Genomic DNA, 23,101 nt, shown 5'->3' with positions numbered 1-23,101 from the left:
GTAAACCCAGGGAGCAGGGAGAGTTGAAGAAGGCTCTATGAAGTGAGACTTTTACCTGGTTCAGGACAAGAATGATGGACTTAGAAAGATGGAGCCAGCAGAAGTTGCTCTAAGCAAGTGACAAGCTACAGACTGGCAGAAAGATGTATAACCCATGTAACAAATGATTCGAATTCAGCATAGAGAAATCCCTAAATCACTAAGAAAAAGATAAATCACCCATAAAAAGTGGGAAAGATGTGAAAAAAGCAATGCTCCACGTAGAAAATCCATATGACCAGTATATTTTAGAAAAGGGGCAGCGTAACAGCATGGTGTAGGGCAGGGCTTTTCAAATTGTGTATTCAGATCTGAGGATCTTGGTAAGATGCAGGGTCTTGTTTGGTAGATTTGGGGTGAGACCCACCTCTAACCAGCTCCCAGATGATGCAGATGCTACTTATCTGAAGACCACACTTTTGAGTGGTGAGAGGTAAGGGTGTAAACCTTTCAGCCAGCCAGGCCTGTCTCCTGGCTCTGCCACTTTTCAACTGTGAACCTTGGGTGAGTAATTTAATGTCTCTGTGCCTCAGATTCCTCATCTGTAAAATGGAGATGACAATAGTCTCTATCTTTTTAATTTTATTTTTAGAGAGAAGGGAAAAGAGGGGGAGAGAGAGAGAGAAATGTTAATGTGAGAAACATCGATTGGTTGCCTCTCTGACAAGCCCTGCTTGGGAACCAAACCCACAACCTAGACATGTGCCCTAACTGGGAATCGAACCTGTGACCTTTCAACCAAGTGAGTCATGTGGATCAGGGCAATAGTTCCCATGCTTTGTGGCTGGGAGGACTAAATGAGTTAAGATAATGTAAAGCATGTAGCAGAGCATGTAGCTAGGGTAAGTGCTCCATAAATGTTAGTGATTGCTGGTAGCAGTAAGAATTGCTGGAGAAATGCAAACTAGCCACAGCTGAGATGCCATTTCACACCTACCAGACTGGTAGGTGTGAGAGAGTCTGACAATTTCAAGATTTGGGAGACAGAAACACACACTGCTGGTGGGAGTGCAAATGGGTACGGTCACCAGGAAGAGCAGTTTGGTGATACCTGCTAAAGTTGAGGCACCTCTGTGGTGTGATTCCAGTTGTGTGTGTGTGTGTCTAGAGAGCAGCAGATTATTTGTTTCATTATTCTTTCTACTTTTCTATATTTTCCTTAAGTTTTTGAAACTTTTTTTCTAGGGGAGTGGAAGGGAGTGGAAAGGAAGGGAGAGGTTGGAGCAAGTGGGAAGAGTGGGCTGGGTGCAATGTTAAATGTTGAGTGTCCGGTGGGGCACCTCCTGTCTTCAGGAATGTGTGGAAAAGGAGATGTTAAGTGACCTATCAGAGGGCACACAGCTGGCGGTAGAGCCATGTGGACTACCAGCTCCCAAGTTTCTACTCTTGCTAGAAGTTTATCCAGGTATGAGTCAAGCTGACCCTAGCCAAGGCCAAGGGAGCCCAGCAGGGCCGACACGGAGGTTGCACAATGCAGCCCGAGTGCTGAGTGTTTTCTTCTCCAAGGTATAACGTGGCTGTCCCTCCAGGAAGTTCTGGGGCCGAGGCAGCAAGGCCTGTCCTCCATCATGGCAGGCCCCCTGCTGCCTTTCACACAGGGTTTTCTCAGTGACACCCTGAGCACAAGCAGAGAGGCGATGCTTCCAGCACAGTCAGAGGCGGCTATACCTGGGCTGGACCAAGATCCCAAAGGAAGGGGCATTTCCACATCCCTACAGAATCTTTTCATAAAGAAACACTTAAGAATCACAGTCAAGGAAGTCCAGAGATTGAACGGCATGTGTTGGTCCAGAAATGGCAAATCGTCATTATGTATAATACCACTGTTCACTCTTCCACCCATGGCAAGACATCACTAGCCAATTGTAAAACTCTGAGTCCTGACCCCAGAATCCTTCTGAACCCCTTGTTCCAGATACCCTCCACACTCGGCCGCAGTTTGCATGCAAGACGAGGTCTAGTTAGCATCTGTAGTAGATGCCATGGGTGCCCTGTCCATCCCCTCAGCCCTTTTCATTCCAGGGCCTATCAGCCTGGCTTGCAACTGCCAACACTGGCATCTCCTTGCCTAACGCAGGCCAGTGGTGCCAGGAGTGAACAGCCCCTGGCAGTTCTCAGCCAATGACTGCATGAGCTGGCAAATAAATACCCCAGTTCCCTTAGTCTCGGGACCTGATTATAGGGATCCCCAAACGAACATGCCCCCCTCATCTAGTCTAATTCTTCCATTTTTTGGATAAGGGAACTGCAGCTCAGAGAAGCCAGAGCCAGTGGTGGGGCCCTCGTGAGGACCCCGTTCTCCTGACCTAGGGGTTTGGCCCTTCCCAGTGCTGTTGCCCCTATGTCTGTCCATCTGACCCCACCCCCGGGGACTGTGCAGTCTACATCCCAGTGAAAAAGAAAAGACCGGTCACAGGCTAGACAACCCATGGGCATCAGAAGCAGGCTGCAGACAGACCGTCCCTGGAGCCCCCAAGCTCATTTACTGGGGCGGACACCTCTCCTCTCTTGCTCTGGGGCCACCAACCAGTCACTTAAGCTCCCAGGGCCTTGGTCTCCTCCACAGAGGAATCAGGCTGCAGGGGGACTCACACCTCATGCGTTGGGCAGGAGGTCTTAGTCCAGTAAACAACCTGTCCCCACTCCTTCCCCATTACAGGCACCATCTCTGGAAAAATTTAAATGCACATGGCCACTTTTTAAGAGAAAATAATTTAAAGTTATATTTGCTTTATAATTTTAAAGAATGCATATTCTTTCAACCTACATTACCTATTTTACTGAACAGAACATCGATGAGAAAATGACCCCTGCTTTTTAGTCACTGGAGTGTTAATTCTGGGTATTTCTGCTTGGACCTTCATGCAGCTGGAGGGCCCACGATCCCCCAGGCTCATCACTGATGTGGGCGAAAAAGCACATTCTGAAAAGCTCCCCATACCGTGTGACATGAGGACCACTTCTCTCTGTATGTCTGTCTCCTTGTCTATCAAATGGGGATGAGGATTTCAACAACCTGGGAGCATCGCCATCAGAGCACAGAGGGAGGAAAGGCTGAGTGGGAGCACCGCCCTCCTGCCCTTTCCTCCTCCTGGGAGGCATCCTGGGAAGGGACTGCCCACAGGAAGGGTGCAGCCAGGCAGGGCCTCCTGTCCACCCCCCTCCAGGCTGTCCCTAGTAACAAGTCAGGGAACCTGAGCTGAGTTCTACACACCCACCCAGTGCCCAGAGACTGGAGCGGGGAGCGGGGAGCTGGGAGCTGGAGACATGAACAAGATCTTCCCCCAGGTAAGACCTGCCCTGAGATGGCTCCTGACCCAGGGGAGCCAACCTGCGGTAGGAGTGGGCACTGAAGAGGGCAGATGTTGAGGTGGTTCAGCTCCCCCTGCTCTGCAGCGGGTGGGGAGGGATCCATCCACATGACCGGAGGGGCATCAGGGAAAGCCTCTCGGAGGAGGAGCCGCCTGAGCTGGTTTGGCCAAGCGGACCATGGAGGCAAAGGCATTGCAGGCAGAAGGCGCAGCACAGGCAAAGGTGCGGAAATGTGAAGCAGGCATGATGGGTTTGATTTGTGAGGGTCCAGTCATCCCACCTCAGGCCCTCTGTGACTTTTGTGAAAAACTCTTGGGTGTGGCTCCCTGAGACTGGACCTCACCTCACTGAAGCCCACCCCTCACTTTGTTCTATTGGGCAGGTGGAGGTCAATGGCAATGCTGCTGCTGGAGCCAAAGTCCTCCCTGGAGAAGAAGGTAAAGGGTGGAGAGGCCTGGGGCCAGTGCTCTGCGGGCCCCCACCCCAGGTGGGGTTCCTGGAGGTTGAGCTGTTGCTGCAGAGACACAAAGAGGGCACCCTAAGTTCCCCACTGTCCCTCAGACCTCCGACCCCTAGGGGGATGTCGTTCACTCCCATCTTCCTGGCCAGCCATGCTGACAGCCAGCTGCTTAATGGGGTTGTTCATTCTCTCCATGCACAAGCACGCGCTGCGCACCTACTTTATACCGCCTGCCTCACAGGCGCTGCGCCACATACAGAGTCCCCTGTAACCTATAAAGAAAAGAGCTCTGGAGTCAAATGCTTGACCTAGTGGGTGATGTGGGCAATTCTCTTAACCGCTGAAGGATAAAGTGGGTTGGATCACACACTTACTTAGCACTTGCTGTGAGCCACTGACTTGTATGACTAGAACAGTTCAAAGGAAGGAACACACATTGACTAAGCATCTACTATGTGCTCTGTCTTGACTACAGTCGTCCCTCTCTATATCGTGGTTCATTTATCACGGCCTCACTGTATTGCGGGATTTTAAAAAATATTGTATTTAATTATTTATCGTGGAGTTTTCATTATAAGGTTAATAAGGGACTGTGAACAGTTTATAAGTGTGTGGGAAGGGTTTATAAAGCCTTAAAATATATATAGGCAGCCGTCCGTCTCGAGAGACGATGGTGTAGCTTCTTAAGAGTCTATCTGCACCGCCAAGAATGACTGTGCAGTCCAACTCAGTAGTGACACGGTATCTGTCTCCTCCCGTGTTGAATCGACATCTTGTGATGACGCTGGAGTGTCCTCTCCAGTGAAGCTGAAGCTACAGAGCCTGGGCAGGGTGATATGGAGGGTCTGCTGTTGCCCATGCAGCAGACCCCCCCTCTCTTTGCAGCTGAAGGGTCCAAGGGAAAGACGGAGTCAATACAGCTTGGCTTCAGGTGCGCCGCAGGAGTTGCCGGTGTTGACTACAACGTCAAACCGCCTTAGGGACTCCGGCTCCGGATTTTCTGTCGGGGTTTACTCCCTTAGCCTTTCCCCTGAAGAGGTATGCCGCAAGGCAGCGGAGGTTTTTTGGAGTCAGAGTTTTCCTTCTCTGATGTGCCCTGACTGGAAGATCGAACCAGCGACACTTAGCTCGCAGGCCGACGCTCAATCCACTGAGCCAAACCAGCCAGGGACACAGGATAGGTAACAATCAACAATTAACATGATAACAATAAGAACATGGGAATTTATGGTCTCCCTCCAGTGCAGTGCCTGTGCTTTGAGGGGTTCGGGAAAAGGAAATTTGACATTCTCAAGGTATGTCATTGTAGATACAAAAAGACAATAGGCTCAATAAGGTTAAGATTGACTTTTCTCAGGGAAGGTTCTATCCTAAGGCATGACTGACTCCCATGACCTACTTTTAGGTAGAAAATTTTTAATTTCAGACCGTCCTGTGAGGTTACTCTAGGTCTCTGAGTTTGTAAGACCATCATCAGGCCTCCCCTGAGCTTGTCAGGTTTAGTGTGTAAATGTAAGGTTCCTACTTCTTGGGTGTGTGTGTGTGTGTGTCTAGAACGTAATACCCACGATAAGTGAGGGAATACTGGACATTTGACCAATGAGGAAGCAGACCCAGAGGGTTCGATACTAATCATAGCTAGAAAGGATCAAGGCCCTCTTATGTGCCTCGCATAATGTGGCCTCTTTTAATCCTTAGGACAGCTCTGAGAGGCGGTCCTGTTATGAGACAATAAGAGATGAGGCAGCTGAGGCTAAGAGAGGTTGGGTCCCTTGGCCGAGCTGTGATCTCACACAGCTGGGAGGTGGGGGAGATACAGGGTTCAAATTCAAATTGGGGTCATTCTGGTTGCAAAGCCCCGATGCCTTTGTTGCTCCACACTAATGTCACTTATTTCCAAGTCCTGGTTCATAGTGGGCATGGTTGTGGAACAAACAGCTTCTTTACCGCGTCTGTCCAGAGTGGGGTTTGGCGCCTCAGGGCTTCCCAACTTTGGAGAGCAGTGTCTTCCTCTGGGCGTGGGCCTCGTTCTGCCTGAGTCTCTCCTGTGACCCATCTTGCCCATGGCCTGTGCTGCGCAAATATTTGAGGATTGTCTGCTTGGCTGATCAGGGCATTCTTCTTGCCCAGATTCACATTGTCTTGTCTCTGTGGTTACCTGTGTTGGCTGACAACAAGGAAACCGCCCATCAGGGCCTACAGGGACTGTTGGTTTTAGATTTATGCTGCAACTCCTACTATGGTCACACCCATCCCAGGCTCCTGCCACACAAGGCCACTTGCTGTCCCCCACATACCACCTACCAGGCCCTAATTCCTCCTAAGCTCTTTACCTGGAATGCTCTCTTCTTGTATGCTTCCCTCTTCTGCTGGTGGAATCCCAGGACCCTGCTCACACTTCCTTAGCCACACTGCCTGCCCGGTTCAGAGAGCTGCAGAGGGACAGACCTGAGTAGAAGGTGAGGAGAATAGGCAGCTCCATAAATATGAGTGGATTGCATGGCAATGACCTGAACTGACTGAACTGGGGCCCTTTCCTTGTCTCCTGGAGCTCTGGGTCAGAATATTCACAAGGCACCTACTACTGTGTGCCTGCCTCTGGGCTGGATCCTTGATGCTTCAGACCTGTCCTGCTTCTTTCTCTGAAATAACCCAGGCCCAGAGGACAGCAGTTGTACCCACACTCTCCTTTTAACCTGCTGTTGCTTTGCCTTCTAAGTGCAACTGCAAACTTTCAGAGGGCAATGACCTGAGCTATGACTGCTTTTGTGTCCTTTACAGAGCAGAACACCTAGTAGATCCTCAATAAAGCTTTCTCTCTTTATTTCATAAGCAATCAAAAATTAAAGGAGCAAAGTAAGTTAAAGGAGCAGAATGTCTCCTATTACTGTTATTTCCACAGTGCTTAGGATACAGCTTGGCACATAGAAGGTGCTCGATAAACACTAATAATAGCTAAAGCCTTTATAGCACTTACTAAGTGCCAGCACTGTTTTATTCACATAAAGAAGCAGGCACAGAGAAGTAAAATGATGTCTCAGTGGGGCCCTACTGGGTGGTGGGGGAGCTGGGACTCCAGCCAGCATCCTGGCAGGCTGCAGGATGAACAATCAGTTGGCATCGTGGAAAGGGCTCTGGTTTGGGCAGCAAATAGGTGTGAACGCACATCTCAGCTCCGCACGAGGTGACTTGAACCTTGTCTTCTCTAAGCCTCAGTGTCCTCATCTATAAAACATTGTTTTAAAAAATAAAAATCATGGCTATAGAAGGGCCTACCACAGTTTCTGACCCATGATAGGGGCTCAAAAAACAGGTGTCCATTTCTGACCGCCTTCTCAGGAGACAGCCTTGTGGAAGGACAGGAGTGGAAGGACAGTAGAGCAGAGAGACCTGGGACCCTCCTCACTCCAACTGCCACCCACTAGCTACAGGACTGGGACCAGGGACTGGTGCTTGGTGGGACTGGGCCCACAGGCAGAACTGAGAACTTCATGCCCCCTCCTCCAGGGAACCTCTTTCTGCCCCTGGATACCCAGGTGGGAGACAGGCCGCTTACAGGAAGGGCCATGGGAGGGTGGTCCCTGGACCCCAGTGCTGGCTGCTCTATCACTGGTCTCCTGCTCCCACAGCAGTCCGCACCTCCCTCTGCTGTTCTCGCCGAGGTGCCTGCCTCTGGGCCTTTGTGCTGTTCCTGCTGGCAACTCTTGCAGCGCTGATAGCTTTGGTCGCCATCCTTGGACCCCCACCTCGTACACCAGGTCAGGGTGGTCAAGAGAGGGTGGGCCCAACTTGCCGGGAGGGGATGTGGGGCACAAAGAAATGGGAGAATCCTGATCCTGCCCAATTTCTCTACAAAGTGACTTTTGGACAATTCCTTAGGTTATGTGCACAACTCGGGCACACACACTGACATTGCCACATCATTTACATTCTCCATTTACATACCTGTAATATGAGCTATTGAGAGGACCCAGCTCTGATGACCCACCCCCTCCAGGAAGCCTGCCCTGACTTCCAGGCTGGGTTAGAAGCCTCTCTCATTGGCCTGATGTCCTGGGTAGTGCCACCCATGTCTGTGTCTGCCTCTATCATATAGGATAGGAGTGTGTCTGACACTTCCCTGTCACCCTAGCTTCGGTAGTGAGCCCCAACATGGTCCCTGCCCTCACAGAGCTAATAGTTTGGAGAGCGATGTAAATGGTAATTAAATAAGCACATTGAGGCAGAATTAATGGGACCCTGAGAGTCTGGAATAGGGCCTCTGACCCAGTCCAGGAGTCAGAGTGGACATTTTGGGAAATGAATGGGAGCTGAGGCATGAAGGGAAAGTGGGAATTGGTTAGTGGAGGTGGTATCAGGAAAAGCATCCCAGGCACAGGGAACACTATGTACAGAGTCCCTGGGGTGGGAGGAAACATGAGGAGAAGGAGAGACTGCAAGAAGGCCAGTGGACTCGGAGGGCTGGAGCAGCGGGCAGGGCCAGGTGCCTAGGGCCTCAAAGGCTGCACTGGGCAGGGAGTCACCAGCCAGAGAGCGACGGGAAGGGGGTTGAGCGGAGTGTAGGATGTCACCACAGCTACCTTTCTGACAAATGGCTCTGTAGCCGGCCTAGGCAAGGCGAGGGAGGGAGTAAATCCACAGTTCTTTACATGCCTGTGCAGAAACACGGGCACTTAGGGCCAACGTGAACACTTGAGGAGTTGCATTCATGTGCCTGTGTGTACACTTGTGTGTCCTTGGGTCTGTGCGTCTTTTATGCATGTCTTTGTATGTATGTACATGTCTGTGTGCTTGTGTGTGCACGTGTCTATGTGCATGTGCATTAGTGTGTGTGTGTGTGTTACAATGTGAGAGCTTCTGAGAGTAAGTCCTCCTCACATGAGCTAAGACCTGGTTCACATATGCCCAAACACACAAGCACACACCTGCTCTCACGTGCACAGCCTGTGGAGTCTAAGTGACCTCCCAGCTCGTCTGACAGTTTCTCTCCTTTAATTCTTTGTAGCAGCTCTTGGGGCAGGAGGGAAGACTGTCAGAAGGACAGACATGTTCAGATGGCTGCCCACCATTCCTGGACACTGGGGAGGTAGCCATAGCCTCGGGAAAGCGCTGAGTCAGCAGGCCTGGGTTAGGAGCTGTGTGACCGGCTCATCACACCTCTCTGAGTGTTCCTTTTCTCATCTCTAAAATGGGGCTAATGATACTTCAAAGGGGGTTAGGGAAACAATAGAATAGAAATATGCAAGTGTTTTGTGGACTAGGAAGTTGTGGCCAGATTTACAGATGTACTCTTGTGGAATAATGACATGAGGGTCCCAGGCCAGGCCCAGTACATTGTTTCTGATATCCTAACCTGGTGCCAGGAGCTCCACCATTAAAACCACTTCATGGCCAGAGCCCTGTCCTCAGAAGCCTCCTGTGAGCCTGTCCATAAACTTTCAGTCAAGGAGGGAACCGTGACTTACTCAGCACATTCTCTGTTCTGGGGTTAGTAAATCTCCCCAATAGTCCTATGATCCCCATTTTGCAGACAAGAAATCTGATACTCAGAGAGGTCGAGTCATTTGCCCAAGGTCACTCAGCAGGCAAGTGGTAGAGCTGGGACTTAGGCCTTCAGTGCCAAGCCCAGGATCCTCTCATTGCCCCAGCCCCTCAGGCCAGCTCAGAGTGGGTCTTGAGTGTGGGAACCTTGTGATGCCCTTGTGAGCACCATCTCTGATCCTCCGGGGTCACCCTCCTCCCACTCAGTGACCCAGGCCTGTGTGACACTGACGAATAGGACAGGCTTCCTGTGCCATGACCGGAGGAGCTGCATCTTGGCCAGCGGGGTCTGTGATGGCATCCGCACCTGTCCCTATGGCGAGGACGAGGATGAGGCCTTGTGCCGTGAGTACCTGCTCAGTCCTGCCCCTGCCCTGAATGGGCCTTCCAGGGCCCCTCCAACTCCCACTATCCCTGCAGCCAAAATAAAGTTCAGTCATCCCTGAAATTACCAGGTACTTTTGTGTCCTCAGGCCTTTGCTTAGATGGTGCCCTCAGCCAGGAACACCTGTCCCCTACCCCACACACATACATACATGCCCACATTAGGGAATGTCTTCACTCTGTGCATCTCCATGCCAGAGAATCTGTATTCAAACTTCATGGCAGAGGTCAAGTGTCACTACTTTAAAGTTCCTCCTTTGGGCTCCCACAGCCCATGTGCTTCCTTGTGTCCCAGCCCTAGTCACCTTGGTTGTCACTCTCAATTGGTATATTTGCCATAGCCATCAGACAGGTCAGGCCTGGTCTGCCTGACATTGGGGTCCCAGTGCCTGGCACAGGGGGGTATTCGGAATGATTTGCTGAATGAATGATGGAATGAGTGAGTGAATGAATGAATGAATGAATGAGAAGATCTTGTCCAAGAATTCAACGACCTGACAGTTCTCAGGAGAGAGAAACCAGGCACTTCCCATGTAGGAGGGAGAGACCTTCGTAAGTTGGAGTGGGTAGAGTAGGGGAGCTAATGTGGGGAGAGTCATTACATTATGAACCCTCAAGACGAGAAGAGAACCTCAAAGTCATCTAGCTATGTCCCACCTCATGCTCAAATCCCCTCTACAACAAACCCAGCAAAGGCTACCCAGCCTTTGCTTGCATATTCCTGGGATGAGGAGCTCATTACAACTTGAGGCAGCTGCTCCAATGATTGTATGGTTTTTCCAGGGGGATGTCTCCCTCTAGCATCCTTGACTGGTTCCAACTCTGTCCTCTCATCAACCCCTGCCCCCGATGAACCACATCTTAATCTATCTCCATGAATTTGGAGACTGCTCTTTTACCCCACATAAGGGTCCCCTTCCTGGGCCACACCTTGTGATGGGTCTTCCCCATTCCACCAGCATTCCACAGAACACATCCCAACTGCCATGCCCATTTTCCTGGACAGGCTCCAGAAGCATTCATGACACTTCTAACTGGCTCTGGTTAGTCCAAGGAACAAAGGCTTTTCCCTTCCCAAGTCTGGGTTATACCTCTAATGAATTTGTGTTAATTTTTGGTAGCCTTGTCACACTGCTGCTTGCCACAGAGCCCACTTTGAAGAAAGGTGTTCTGACTCCCTCTCATAAAGTACATGAACTCACATCCTCTGAGTTCTGGGACCCAAGTGCAAGGCTTCACATTTATTCTTGTTATGTCCCAGTTAGAGGCTTCCTGGAGATGAAGGAACTTGAACCTGGACTTGAGTGGAATGGTTTTGAAAGGTGTCAAGGAGCACATTTCTGGAGGGAGGAAAGTGTAGGCAGTGGTGTGAGGTGGGGATGTACAAGAGCTGAGCAGGGAATGAGGAAGGGAGAGGCGGCTCTCTGGGCATCTTGTTGGAGGTACAGGGAAAGAACATTTCTCTCCTTTTGACTCAACCTCCGCCCCAGAAAACCTCCTTGTGCCCTTCCTGGGATGGATCCATAGTGACCCTGAGTTTGGCAACTGCCAAGGTGACCAGGACAATCCACCTCCAGATAGACCTGAGACAGCCGTGGCCAGATATGGACTTCCTCCTGCCTCATCTGTCCTCTGCAGGAGATGTGCCCCACAGTCTCCCCAGATTCCTTGTGGCGCAATGTGGAGACCCAGCATCCTGGATCTACTCAGACCAAAGGTGTGATGGAACCAACAACTGTGGAGACTGCTCGGATGAACTGATTCCAGGTAGGGGTCTGGGCACAGGCTGGACTGAGCAGGTGGCCAGGTAACAACAGGAGAACAGAGATTGACCAGAGACTCTCTGAGGTTCCCCCTGCATCCTCTTCTTGAATCCTAGAAAGAAGTTTTCCACTCCTGCTTAGATGCCTCCAGTGGTGGGGTGCTCACTCCCACACCAAATAGCTCCTTCTGGAGATTTATTATTTTGTGGTAGGGAACTTAACAGATGAGGAAACTGGGGCTCAGAGGGTAATCATGCAAGAGGTACATATGTGGCCCAACTGGGGTTTGAAGCTGGGCGTCCCTAATCTCCTCTGCACCTCCCAACAACCCTGTGAGGAAAGCAGGGCGGGAATCACCAGCCCCAATTTCTATGTATATAAAATGAGACTGGAGAGGAGAAGGGACATAATACAATGGATGATAGGGAACTTGGTACACCCTCCCTAACTCCAGGTCTCCTGACTCCAAGCTCGGCATCTTTTCACTGTCCCAGTTTCCTTTCATTCTCATCCCCCCCTGTTTAATCAACAAACATGGTCTGAGCACTGTTTGGGGCTGGGCCTGTGCCAGGTTCTGCGGGAGGACAGTCAGGAGTCAAACATGTGTCCTATCCACAGGACTCATATCATGCTGATGCCAAAAGGAAGTGGCAAGGACCTGGGGAGGGTATCTTGGGAAGGGAGGGTATTAGAATCGAGGGAGACTTCTCAGAGAGGCAGTATTCAGGCAGGTCTTAGCGAATGGACAGGGTTTTAACAGGTGGAGGGTGGGTGTGCAGGGAAGAATGCTGGAGGTCCAGGGTACAGGGCAAAGATGGGAGTCGATGAGGCACCCTCAAGGAGTTATAAGTGAGCTGGTGTGGCTGAGTCAGGATGAGGGAGGGAGGAGGGGTTGGGGTAGACTATAGGCACCCGTTAATATTTGAACACTGACCATGTGCCTGGCACTATTCCTCAATAACATCCTTGAGCAGATGAAGAAACTGGGGCTCGGACAGGGTAAGAGACTTGCTTGAGGTCACACAGCCTGTGGATTGGGATCTACCTTCTCTCTCCTGTGGGGAAATAAGGAATGCAGTCAACCCATGTCAGATGGGATGGGGCTCTGGGAAGCTACAGCAGGTGTCAGAGGGAGAGAGTGCCCTGGACACCCCAGGACACTGCAGATACTCTCCTGTCATCTCTTGTTCCTCCAGTGACTGCATGCCCGCCCTGTGGCCCTGGATGGTGGCGCTGCCCCTCAACTGTCTTCAAGTACTGTGGCTGTATCCCAAGGAGCCTCTGCCGGGACCATGTGCAGCACTGCTCTGACTGGTCTGATGAGTACTCCTGTCCTGGACCCTAAGTGGGCACCCCGGCCAGAGCAGAAGGCTGGTGGAAGGGCACTGGCGATCCTTCACATGGGCATTGAATCAAAGAACATGAGGGCAGGAAAGAGCCCTCAATTCATCTAGTTAGATCTACACACTGTTGTCTCTGAATAAGACTTGCCTCTCCTGCTTTCAAGATGTTCAGCCTCTCCTTGAATGCCTCCAGTGACAGGGAGCTCACTAGGAAAGACAGGGGAAACTGCTTCTACAATCTTAGGCCTACTTCAGGGGCCACACAGAGGAAATTTGCTCCTCTTCTCCAAGACAGACTTGCAGCTTTTGACCTTATTACACCTTGGAGAAAAGACAAGTCTGAGGCTCAAACATTAAGCTGAGGAATTTAGCCATTATGTGGAGTGTACACCACTTCCTGTCTCTTTGGGACCTCAGGCAGACACTACTGGGCTTGGCTATAGCTTCAGAACTTCTCTCATCTCAGTAGTCCTAGCAGGCCCTATTGACTGGTCGCATGGAATTTCCACTGAGCTGGGGCTTTGTCATCTTGCCAGTGGGAAGCCATCCAGAGGCTCTGAGCTGTCGAGGGGAAGAGCAGCCCTTATGTCCATTGCATTCTCCATCCTGCCACTCCCCGGTCTCCACCTTGTGACCAGTGCCCGGACAGCCCAGGTTTCTTGTCGTAGGGATTGTATTTTGCTCCTAGAGCCTGAGTGAATGAGTTGTTTCTCTCCATACCTTTCCAGCTTTACTACCCCCGGAGAGACAAGGATAGTTGCTCCCATTAAAGAGATGAGGAAACAGGCCCAGAGGGAGAAATCATACACCAGGATCATACAGCAAAGTCAGTGCTGAAGCTAGGACTCAAACATATTCTATAGTGTCCCAGCCCTAAACCCTTTGCTGCTACCAATATGATTATGTCTTGGCTTGTGGGAGAAACGAGGCATGCAGAGTCCCTGTGGGGTATTTTAAAAATTAGTTTGAGGGTCAGAAAGTATCTTACCCTTATTCTGAAAGAGAGATTTCGAATCTGGCCAAGAAGAGGGTTCTTGTTGAGGGAGACAGAGATATTCCCATTGGAAATTAATAAAATCAGTTTTATATACCAGTCTTGTATGAATTTTGAATTCATCACTTGCTAAAGATTCTCTGTGCAGCTCCCTTGGCTGGTGTGGCTCAGTGGATGGAGTGCCAGCCTGTGAACAAAAAGGTCGCTGGTTCAATTCCCAGTCAGGGCACAGGCCTGGGTTTTGGGCCGGGTCACCAGTTGAGGGTGTGTGAGAGGCAACCTATCGATGTATCTCTTGCACATTGATCTTGCTCTCCCTCTTTTTCTACCTCCCTTCCTCTCTCTAAAAGTAAATAAATAAAATCTTTAAAAAAATCTCTATGCACCGGCAATCAGAACTGAAGAGACCTGAATCCCAGGACACAAGAAGGGCAGGGTCTCGTGGATGAGGCACCTCATACCATGGAAGGAGTGGGGAACAGCAGGAAATGCTAGGCTGAGGTACTGAAGAGGGGCCTCTGGGAGCCAGGACACAATCCCATACCTCACCCTGATGAACTGAGGACCAGCTCCTAGCCCAGAACACCTCAGGGATTCTGCCTGAGGGACGGTCAGCCCTGGGCTCTGGCAGCTTCAGCTGAGTTTCTCTCCAACTGCAGCACAAGCGAGGAGCTGTGGGTACACTCAGGGCATCCTGAGTCCTGACTCTGATCCAGAGGAGCTTCTTTCCCAGATGAGGGGCATCTGGGCTGGCTCTGGAGGGCAGGAGAACTCTCAGTGGTACAGGTGGAAGCAAAGGGCATTTCCTGCCGAGGGGCTCTATGAGTGAAGCTGTGGGTGTGTGGCAGGGTATGGCTCAGCTAGGAAATGCCAGCACGTCAGGGTGGCCAAAACATTGGTGGGGTTGGGGAGACAGTAGGAGGGGAGGAGGGGAGCAGGGACAGGATCCTGGAGGGCACAGCATGTCACACTTCATCCTAAGGACAATGGTGATAAGGCACGATAAGCAACAACACTGTCTGGAGCTACAATGATCTTTAATTACAAGAGTCCAAGAAAGAGATGCCAGGACTTGGACCAAGTGGGCAGAGAAGAGGGGTTGGTCAAGAGCTACTTACTGGTGGAACACATAGGCCATAGAGACCTACTTGGTGGGACTCAGGCGATGATGAGGAAGACAGAGGAGTCCAGAGGCCTGAGAAGGAGCGCCTGGCCTCCTGCCCTGGGCCATGCCTTCTCCAACAGGACACTAGTCTCCAGGGGAAGAGAGGGCTGAGCTGGTCCCTGAGGAGCAAGAAGCTCGTCTGGCACTCAAATGCCAACATGTTCCTGACGCCCTAAGCATAGGTTGTTGAAAACCAGGTCACTGGGGAGAAACCACGGGAACATAAGCCTATGTTTGCTCATACCAGTCAGCCTTGGTAGTTCACGTGGCAGGAGAGCACCCATTTCCCAGCAGAGGCTGGCAGTGCTGTGGTGGTAGCCCTGTGGGAGAGAGGCAGGTGGGCCCTGGTGGTCATCCTGTCCTAGGCTTCTACAATGGCCTGCGGCTCCTCTCTGAAAAACTCTCAGAGGCACCAGCACCACTGCTGCACATCATTTTACCTTCTTCTCCCAACCAGGCCCATCCATGGGCCCCTGGGGGTGCAGAGCTTCATTCTCCAGGATAGAGAAACCAAGGCTCAGACCAACTTGTCCAAGTCCACGCAGCATATCAGGAGCAGGGTGAGGACTAAAAGCCAGGTTTCTTTCCTGTTTTAAAATTTAATTAAGTGTATTGAGGTGACATTGGTTAGTAACATTATATAAGTTTCAGGTGTATAATTCCATCACACAATATCTATATATTGCATTGTGTGCCACAGTCTAGTCTTCTTCATCACCAAATATTTGACCCCCTTTACCCTCTTCATCCTCCCCTGTCCCTCTCCCTCTGATAACCACCGTACTGTTGTCCATGTGTATGAGTTTGTTTCTTTCTGTTTGTTTGTTGTTTTATATCCTACAAGTGAAATCCTATGGTTTTTGTCCTTCTCCATCTCATTTAGTTTGCTTAGCACGATACACTCAAGATCCAAGTTGTCACAAATATAAAAGCCAGGTTTCTAGGTGCACACATGAGCACCTGCCGAGCACTTACTGCGAACAAGGCACCATGCTAAGAGCTTTACCTCTCGTTCCCCCGACAACGCTCTGGGGGAGATACTGTTTTCACATGAAGCTTAGGCAGGCAGCTCGTTGAAGGGCATATGATTGGTGGGGCACAGGGCCAGGTGTCTGGGCACTTAGCCAGGGTAGTTCGCTGTTTTATGCTGTCTCATGATGTCTGGAAGCTTCTAGTGTTGATGATGCCTGAGCAGGGCCATGATGGAGGCAGGTGGGAAGCAAGACAGGGCAGTCCTGGCTGAGGAGCGTGAAGCAGTCTCCCATGGCTGGAGTGTGAGAGAGAGCCTCAGATTCTGGGCTTCAGGGAGTGAACTTGACCCAAGGCTGCAGGAAGCTGGCAGAGGAGTTCAGCAGAAAGAACACACTGCATTCCTCCTTCCGCGGAGGGGCTGCAAAGGGGGCTCCCTCCTCTGTATGTTAGGAATAAGGAGGTCACAGCCAGACTATCTTGCAGACTGACGGAGAGAAAAAAGTGAGACCTGGAATGTGAACGCCACTTGGAAACAATAAAGCTTGAAGCAGAGGAAAGGGGGGTGCCTAGTGCTGTATTGGGGATTAATGAATATTAACAGTCATTGTAAACTTTTGTATGCCTTCTCTTTGGTATCTCATTTTTTCTAATACTTACAGTCATTCCAGGAACCTGGTTTGGTTATGCGCACTTTACAGAGGCATGAAACTGCTTGCTTAAGATCACACAGCTTTTAAAGGACTTAACCAGGATCAAACCTTGATAGGCCCAAATCCAGAGCCCACCCTACCCCTCCTTAATGTCTCACCCTTTCTCAGCCAGGACTCCCTAGAAGAGAAAGCTGGGGCCCAGGCCAGAGGGTTGCAGCCTGAAAAAACAGGAGGTGGCTGGCGGCTAGCAGACCAGTGTTTGTTCTTTTCATATTTATTGGTTCTTCCTTTCAGAAAGAAGCAGATGCCCTAGCAACCTTCCAAACAGCACTCCATAAGTTGGGTCCAGAAAGACAGAGTGCCCAGTGGGGCCAGCCAGGGCCCTCGCACGGCTCTCCTCAGCAGAGCAGGGGATTTAATGCCACAGCCTTCGGGGAGAACCCAGGCAGCCAGCATCAATATTTGCCCTCTCGCAGCATCCCTGGCCCAAGCTCCAAGATCAGTACTTTAAATACAGCACTCTTTGCTATACAAACACACAGGGATAGATGGATGGAATTTAAAGCAGCTCAGCCTTCCCTCCAGGGTTTGGACTGGAAATCTGGTCTGATTTAACCCTCTGCCATCACTGTTTGCCTAGGATTCTCTGTTCATCCTTAGACTCATGAACTATAGGCATCGAATAGCTTCCCAGAGAGAGAAGGGACCAGCTCAGAGTAGCACTGCTTGGTGGTTGCCTCTAGGATGATGAGGGCCACCAAAGTCAAGACAGAAGAGATTTCTCTGAGTTCTTTTTAAAAATGTTCAATTGAGATAAAATTTCCATACAGTTTAATGAGTTTTTAACAACAGCTTTATTGAATTATAGTTGACATACAATAAGCTACATGTATTTAAAATGTATACTTTCTTAAGTTTTACACATGTATATACCCATGAAACTATCACAGTTAAGATAATGAATATATCCATCACTCTCAGGTGTCCTTGTAGCCTTCATAAGCCTTTGTTCTCACTCATCCCCACGCTCAGTACCAGACACAGGCAACCACAGAGTTATTTTCTGTCAGTATAGATTTGTTTGTACTTTCATAGAATGTTATATAAATGGAAGCATACAGATACATTCTTTTTGTCTATCTGGGTTCTTCTACTCAGGATGACTATTAGGAGATTTATCTATGTTGTAGCATGTCCAATGGTTATTCTTTTTATTCTTGAGTAGTATTCTGTTATATGGATATACCATCGTTTGTGCAGTCTAGGTTGAAGAAATGCATTCTTCACTTATCTATTCATTAATGGATTTTGGGTTATTCCCAATCTTGGCTATTACAATAAGGCTGCTATAGTACAACTCTTTATATGAAGGTATGCTTTTTAAAAATTGATTTTAGTGAGAGAGGGGAAGGAAGGGAAATGGGGGGGCAGAGGAAGAGGGAGGGGGCAGAGAGAGAGAGAGAGAATTTTATGTTCCACTTATTTATGCATTTATTGGTTGATTCTTGTATGTGCCCTGACTGGGGTATGAACCCAGAAACTTAGCATTTAGGGACGATGCTCTAAACGACTGAGCTACCTGGTCAGGGCTTGGATTAATATTTTTTAAAGTATATTTTATTGATTGTCTTTACAGTAGTCCCATTTTTTTCCCTTTGCTCCCCTCCACCCAGTATCCCCTTTACTCCAGCAATCACATCCCCCTTAGATCTTTGGCTTCATCCTTTCCTATATTATTCTTAACTTCCCCCTGTCTATTTTGTACCAACCAATTATGTTTCTTAATCCCTGCACCATTTCCCCATTTCTTCCTCTTCCTCCTCCCAGCTGATAACCCTCCAAATGATTCCCATACCTATGATTCTGTTCCTGTTCTGGTTTGCTTAATTGGATTTTGTTTTTATTTTTTAGATTCAGTCATTGATAGTTGTGAGTTTGTTGTCATTTTAAGGTTCATAGTCTTGATTATTTTTCAAAAGTCCCTTTAACATTTCATATAAGAATGGTTTGGTGATGATGAACTCCTTTAGCTTTACCTTGTCTGGGAAGCACCTCATTTACCCTTCCATTCTAAATGATAGCTTTGCTGGATAGAGTAATCTTGGTTGTAGGTTGCTTTTCATCACATTGAATACTTCTTGCCAGTCCCTTCTTGCCTGCAAGGTTTCTTTTGAGAAATCAACTGAGAGTCTTATAAGCACCCCTTTGTAGGTAACTCTCAGCTTTTCTCTTGCTGCTTTTAAGATTCTCTCTTTATCTTGAACTTTTGGCATTTTAATTATGATGTGTCTTGGTGTGGTCTTCTTTGGGTCTAGCTTGTTTGGGACTCTCTGTGCTTCCTGAACTTGTATGTCTATTTCCTTCATCAAATTTGGGAAGTTTTCCTTCATTATTTCTTCACATAAGCTTTCAATTTCTTGCTCTTCCTCTTCTCCTTCTGTCACCCCTATGATTCAGATTTTGGCACGTTTAAAGTTGTCCCAGAGGTTCGTAAGCCTCTCCTCATTTTTTTCTAATTCTTTTTTCCTCATTCTGTACTGGTTGACTATTTTCCTTATGTTCCAAATCATTGATTTGAACCCCAGTTTCCTTCCCTTCACTATTGTTTTTGTGTGGATTTTCCTTCGTTTCATTTAGCAAAGCCTTCACTTCTTCCTTTATGTATCTGCTGTACTCAAGCATATCTGTCAAGCCTGTGAGCATCTTTATCTCCAGTGTTTTGAACTCTGCATCTGTTAGCTTGGCTATCTCCTCATTGCTTAGTTCTCCCACTGGAACCTTGATCAGTTCCCTCTTTTGGGCCATAATTTTCTGTCTTCTCATCTTGACAGGCTCTTATATTTGTTTGCCTCTGTGTCTTAGGTAGAGCTGTTGCACCTGTTACATTGTAAGGGGCGGAACCTTAGCTATTCGTCAATACAGTGCGACCCGTTTCACCACGTTGTGGTGCTGTATGTGGGGGAGGAGGCTGAGAGAGAACAATGCCACTTGCTTAGCACTCACCCCTTTTCCAGGCACTTCTCCCACTTCCATATGGGACCGGCACCTCTCTAGCTGCTGCCCTGACCATCGTTCCCAGAGTGGGTGAGTCTGCAGACATTCTAGGACCATGGGGTCCTTTAAACAAGAGGACTCTGAGAGACAGGCAGTTTCTTCCTCCGCCCTAACTGCCACTGGTTTGCACAGTCAGAAGCAGTGAGGCTTCATTTTCCCCAGTGTGGGTACTGTGGGCTGCGTGGTCTGGTCTGGTGCTGGGAGCACTCCCCAGGTGTCCCTCCCTACTTTTTAAAATGTGTGTCTGCGCTTTCCACCAGCCTTTCCACTGCTGCCACTGCTGCCACCACCCCACCATGTCCTCTCCGTCCGGGCTCCGCCCCTCCAACTGTCTGGTGTGTATTTCTTATCTTTGTTGGACTTCCATGCAGCTCAATTTTCTGGAACTTCTGGTTGTCTCTAGTTTTGAGGTAGTTGTATTCCTTTTTAGTTGTGGAGGGAGATGCAGCATGTCTATCTAGGCCTCTATCTTGGCCGGAAGAGCAAATTAATGTTTATTTATCACGGGTAAGTGGAATGGCTGGATGTGGTAGGTGTATAGTTTAGCTTTTTATGAAACTGCCTGTTTTCCAAAGTTGTGTCATTTTACATTCCTGTCATTAGAATACAGTATTCCCTGACTTATCGTGGGTATTTTGTTCTAGACCCCCCTGCAAAGTAGGAACCTTACACTTATTTTGCACTCTTAACTTTAACAACATACGTATACAGTACCGCAAAATCCCGCGATATAGCAAAAAAATCCACAATAAATAATTAAGTATAATATTTTTTAAAACCCGCGATACAGCGAGGCCACGATAAGAGAACCGCGATATAGAAAGGGACTATTGTTTAAGAGTTCCAGCTGTTCTATATGCTTACCAATGCTTGGTCTGGTCTGCCTTTTTAATTTTAGCTTTTTTTTTTTTCTTCAAGGGAGAGTGCAAATGCAGTCCCCCACTACCACAAATTATGCAGTCGAGTTTCCCACATTTGGGGAAATCACAGAGGTCAGCAAATCTGGAGTGTAATGGATAAGACTCGCCCTGGCAAAACCACCTTTTTGATCATGGTATCTCCCCTGACAGGTAAGTATTAATTTTAACTATTCTAACGGGTGTGTGCTAGCATCTCATTGTGATTTAACTTTGCATTTTCCTAATGACTAATGATGCTGAGCATCTTTTCATGTGCTTTTTTACCATCCATTTATCTTTCTTGCCCCTGGCTGGTTTGGCTCAGTGGATTGAGCGTCGGCCTGCGAGCTAAGTGTCGCTGGTTCGATCTTCCAGTCAGGGCACATCAGAGAAGGAAAACTCTGACTCCAAAAAACCTCCGCTGCCTTGCGGCATACCTCTTCAGGGGAAAGGCTAAGGGAGTAAACCCCGACAGAAAATCCGGAGCCGGAGTCCCTAAGGCGGTTTGACGTTGTAGTCAACACCGGCAACTCCTGCGGCGCACCTGAAGCCAAGCTGTATTGACTCCGTCTTTCCCTTGGACCCTTCAGCTGCGAAGAGAGGGGGGGTCTGCTGCATGGGCAACAGCAGACCCTCCATATCACCCTGCCCAGGCTCTGTAGCTTCAGCTTCACTGGAGAGGACACTCCAGCGTCATCACAAGATGTCGATTCAACACGGGAGGAGACAGATACCGTGTCACTCCCGAGTCGGACTGCACAGCCATTCTCGGCGGTGCAGATAGACTCCTAAGAAGCTACACCATCGTCTCTCGAGACGGACGGTTGCTGACGATTTATCTTTCTTGGTAAAAGCGTTTGTTCAAATCTTTTGCCCATTTTATTAGATTGTTTGCTTTTTTGTTATTGGGTTTTGAGAGTTCTTTATATATAAATACACATCCTTTATAAGATACATGATTTGAAAATATTTCTCCCAGTCTGTGGCTTGTCTGTCATTCTTTTAACAGTGTTTTTCAGAAGTTTTTCCTGTTGATGAAGTCCAACTTATCAAAATTTTTCTTTTATGAATCATGTTTTTGTATTAAAAAAAATCATTGCTAACCCAAGGTCACAAAGATTTTATCCTATGTGTTCTTCAGGAAGGTTTATAGTTTTAGGATTTATAATTAGGTCTATGTTTATTTTGAATAAATTTTTGTAGATAGTGCAAAGAATGGGTCAAAATTCTGTTTGTTGTTTTTGCACATGGAATCCATTTGCTCCTTTATCTATTGAACTGCTTTTGCAACTTTGTAAAACATCAATTATCCACTTATTTGTGATCTATTTGTTCCACTGATCTATTTGTCTACCTTGATGTCAATACCACAGTCTTGATTTCTGCTCCTTTATGTCTTGAAATTGTGCAGTGTTAGTCCTCCTGCTTTGTTCCTTTCAAAGGTGTTTTGACTAGTCTAGATTCTTTGCATTTCCATATGAATTTTAGAATCCATTTGCTAAATTCTGTAGAGAAGTTCTGCAGGAATTTTGACTGACATTGCATTCAAACTACAGATCAAATTTGGGGAGAACTGCTAGTGTAACATTGTTGAGTCGCCTCACCCATGACTACATCATATCTCTTCTTTTATTTTGTTTCTAATTTTTCTCAGTAATATTTTATAGTTTTCAGTGTATAGGTTTATATCTCTTTTGTCTGATTTATCTCTAAATATTTCATATTTTTTATGGTTATATTTTGAAGTTTTAACTTCTAGCATGTAAAAATAGTTCATTTTTGTATACTGATCATGTATCATGCAAACTTGCTAAACTCACTTATTAATTCTAGTAGTTTTTTTGGTAGATTCCATTAGATTTTCTATATAGATAACCATAGAGCCTATGAAGAAAGACAGTGTTATTTCTTTGTTTCCAATCTGGATGTCTTTTATTTCTCCTCTTATTTCAACATTGAATAGAAGTGGTGAGAATAGACACTTGCCTTACTGGCCTCATACATTCCTGATCTAAAGAAGAAAACATCCAGTCTTTCACCATTGACTATGATAGTTCTAGGTTTTTGGCAGATGAGCTTTATCAGGATGAGGACATTTTCTTCTGTTCCTAGTTTGCTAAAAATTTATATCCAGAATGGCCATTAAGTTTTGTCAAATGTTTCTTCTGTATCTATTGAAATGATCTGGTTTTTTTTGTTTGTTTGTTTGTTAATGTGGAGAATTACATGAATTGCTTTTCAAATGTTAAGCTAATCTTGCTACCCTGAGATAAATCTCACTTGGTCATAATGTATTACCCTTTATATAAAGAATTTTTTCATCTGCGTTCATGAGGGACATTTGCCTATATTCTTCTTTTCTTGAGAAAGTAATGTCTTTAGCAAGTTTTGGTATCAGAGTAATGTGGGCCACATAGATGGGTTGGGAAGTGTTCCCTCCTTTTCAGCTTTCTGTAATAGTTTGTATAAAATTGGTATTATTACATCCTTAAACATATGTAACATTCACTAGTGGAGCCATGTGT

The 23,101-nt window shown here is 47.9% G+C and overlaps 1 protein-coding gene and 1 non-coding gene across 3 annotated transcripts; one reads left to right on the top strand and one right to left on the bottom strand.

Annotated features, from left to right (window-relative positions):
* The first annotated feature begins 2,778 nt into the window (after window positions 1-2,778).
* Window positions 2,779-13,923, top strand: LDLRAD1 (low density lipoprotein receptor class A domain containing 1). 2 transcript variants are annotated; one of them, XM_090271633.1, is made up of 6 exons: window positions 2,779-3,327; window positions 3,734-3,788; window positions 7,441-7,569; window positions 9,560-9,697; window positions 11,375-11,503; window positions 12,696-13,923. In XM_090271633.1, exons 1-6 carry the CDS (start codon window positions 3,307-3,309, stop codon window positions 12,842-12,844), a joined length of 621 nt encoding a protein of 206 aa, XP_090127759.1. In that variant the 5' UTR covers window positions 2,779-3,306; the 3' UTR covers window positions 12,845-13,923. The 2 variants fall into 2 exon arrangements, with proteins under 2 accessions (XP_090127759.1, XP_090127760.1); XM_090271634.1 differs by lacking the exon at window positions 9,560-9,697.
* A 6,670-nt stretch (window positions 13,924-20,593) lies between these two features.
* LOC150014935 (U1 spliceosomal RNA) lies at window positions 20,594-20,755 on the bottom strand. Its single transcript, XR_016510340.1, has one exon. It is a non-coding gene; the product is annotated as a U1 spliceosomal RNA (small nuclear RNA).
* Between the last annotated feature and the right edge of the window lie 2,346 nt (window positions 20,756-23,101).

The sequence above is a fragment of the Furipterus horrens genome, unplaced genomic scaffold (assembly GCF_987537825.1).
Source record: "Furipterus horrens unplaced genomic scaffold, mFurHor1.1.pri manual_scaffold_3, whole genome shotgun sequence".
NCBI lineage: Eukaryota > Metazoa > Chordata > Mammalia > Chiroptera > Furipteridae > Furipterus > Furipterus horrens.
The sequence above is the reverse complement of the archived record's forward strand: the minus strand, read 5'-3'. Positions and strand labels throughout refer to the sequence as shown.

Excerpts from the sequence above, each read along its gene's own strand:
- LDLRAD1 (XM_090271633.1), top strand. The coding sequence starts at position 3,307 with ATGAACAAGATCTTCCCCCAG. Across the intron at positions 3,328-3,733 it reads TGAACAAGATCTTCCCCCAG|GTGGAGGTCAATGGCAATGC; the intron begins GTAAGACCTGCC and ends TCTATTGGGCAG. Across the intron at positions 11,504-12,695 it reads CTCGGATGAACTGATTCCAG|TGACTGCATGCCCGCCCTGT; the intron begins GTAGGGGTCTGG and ends TTGTTCCTCCAG.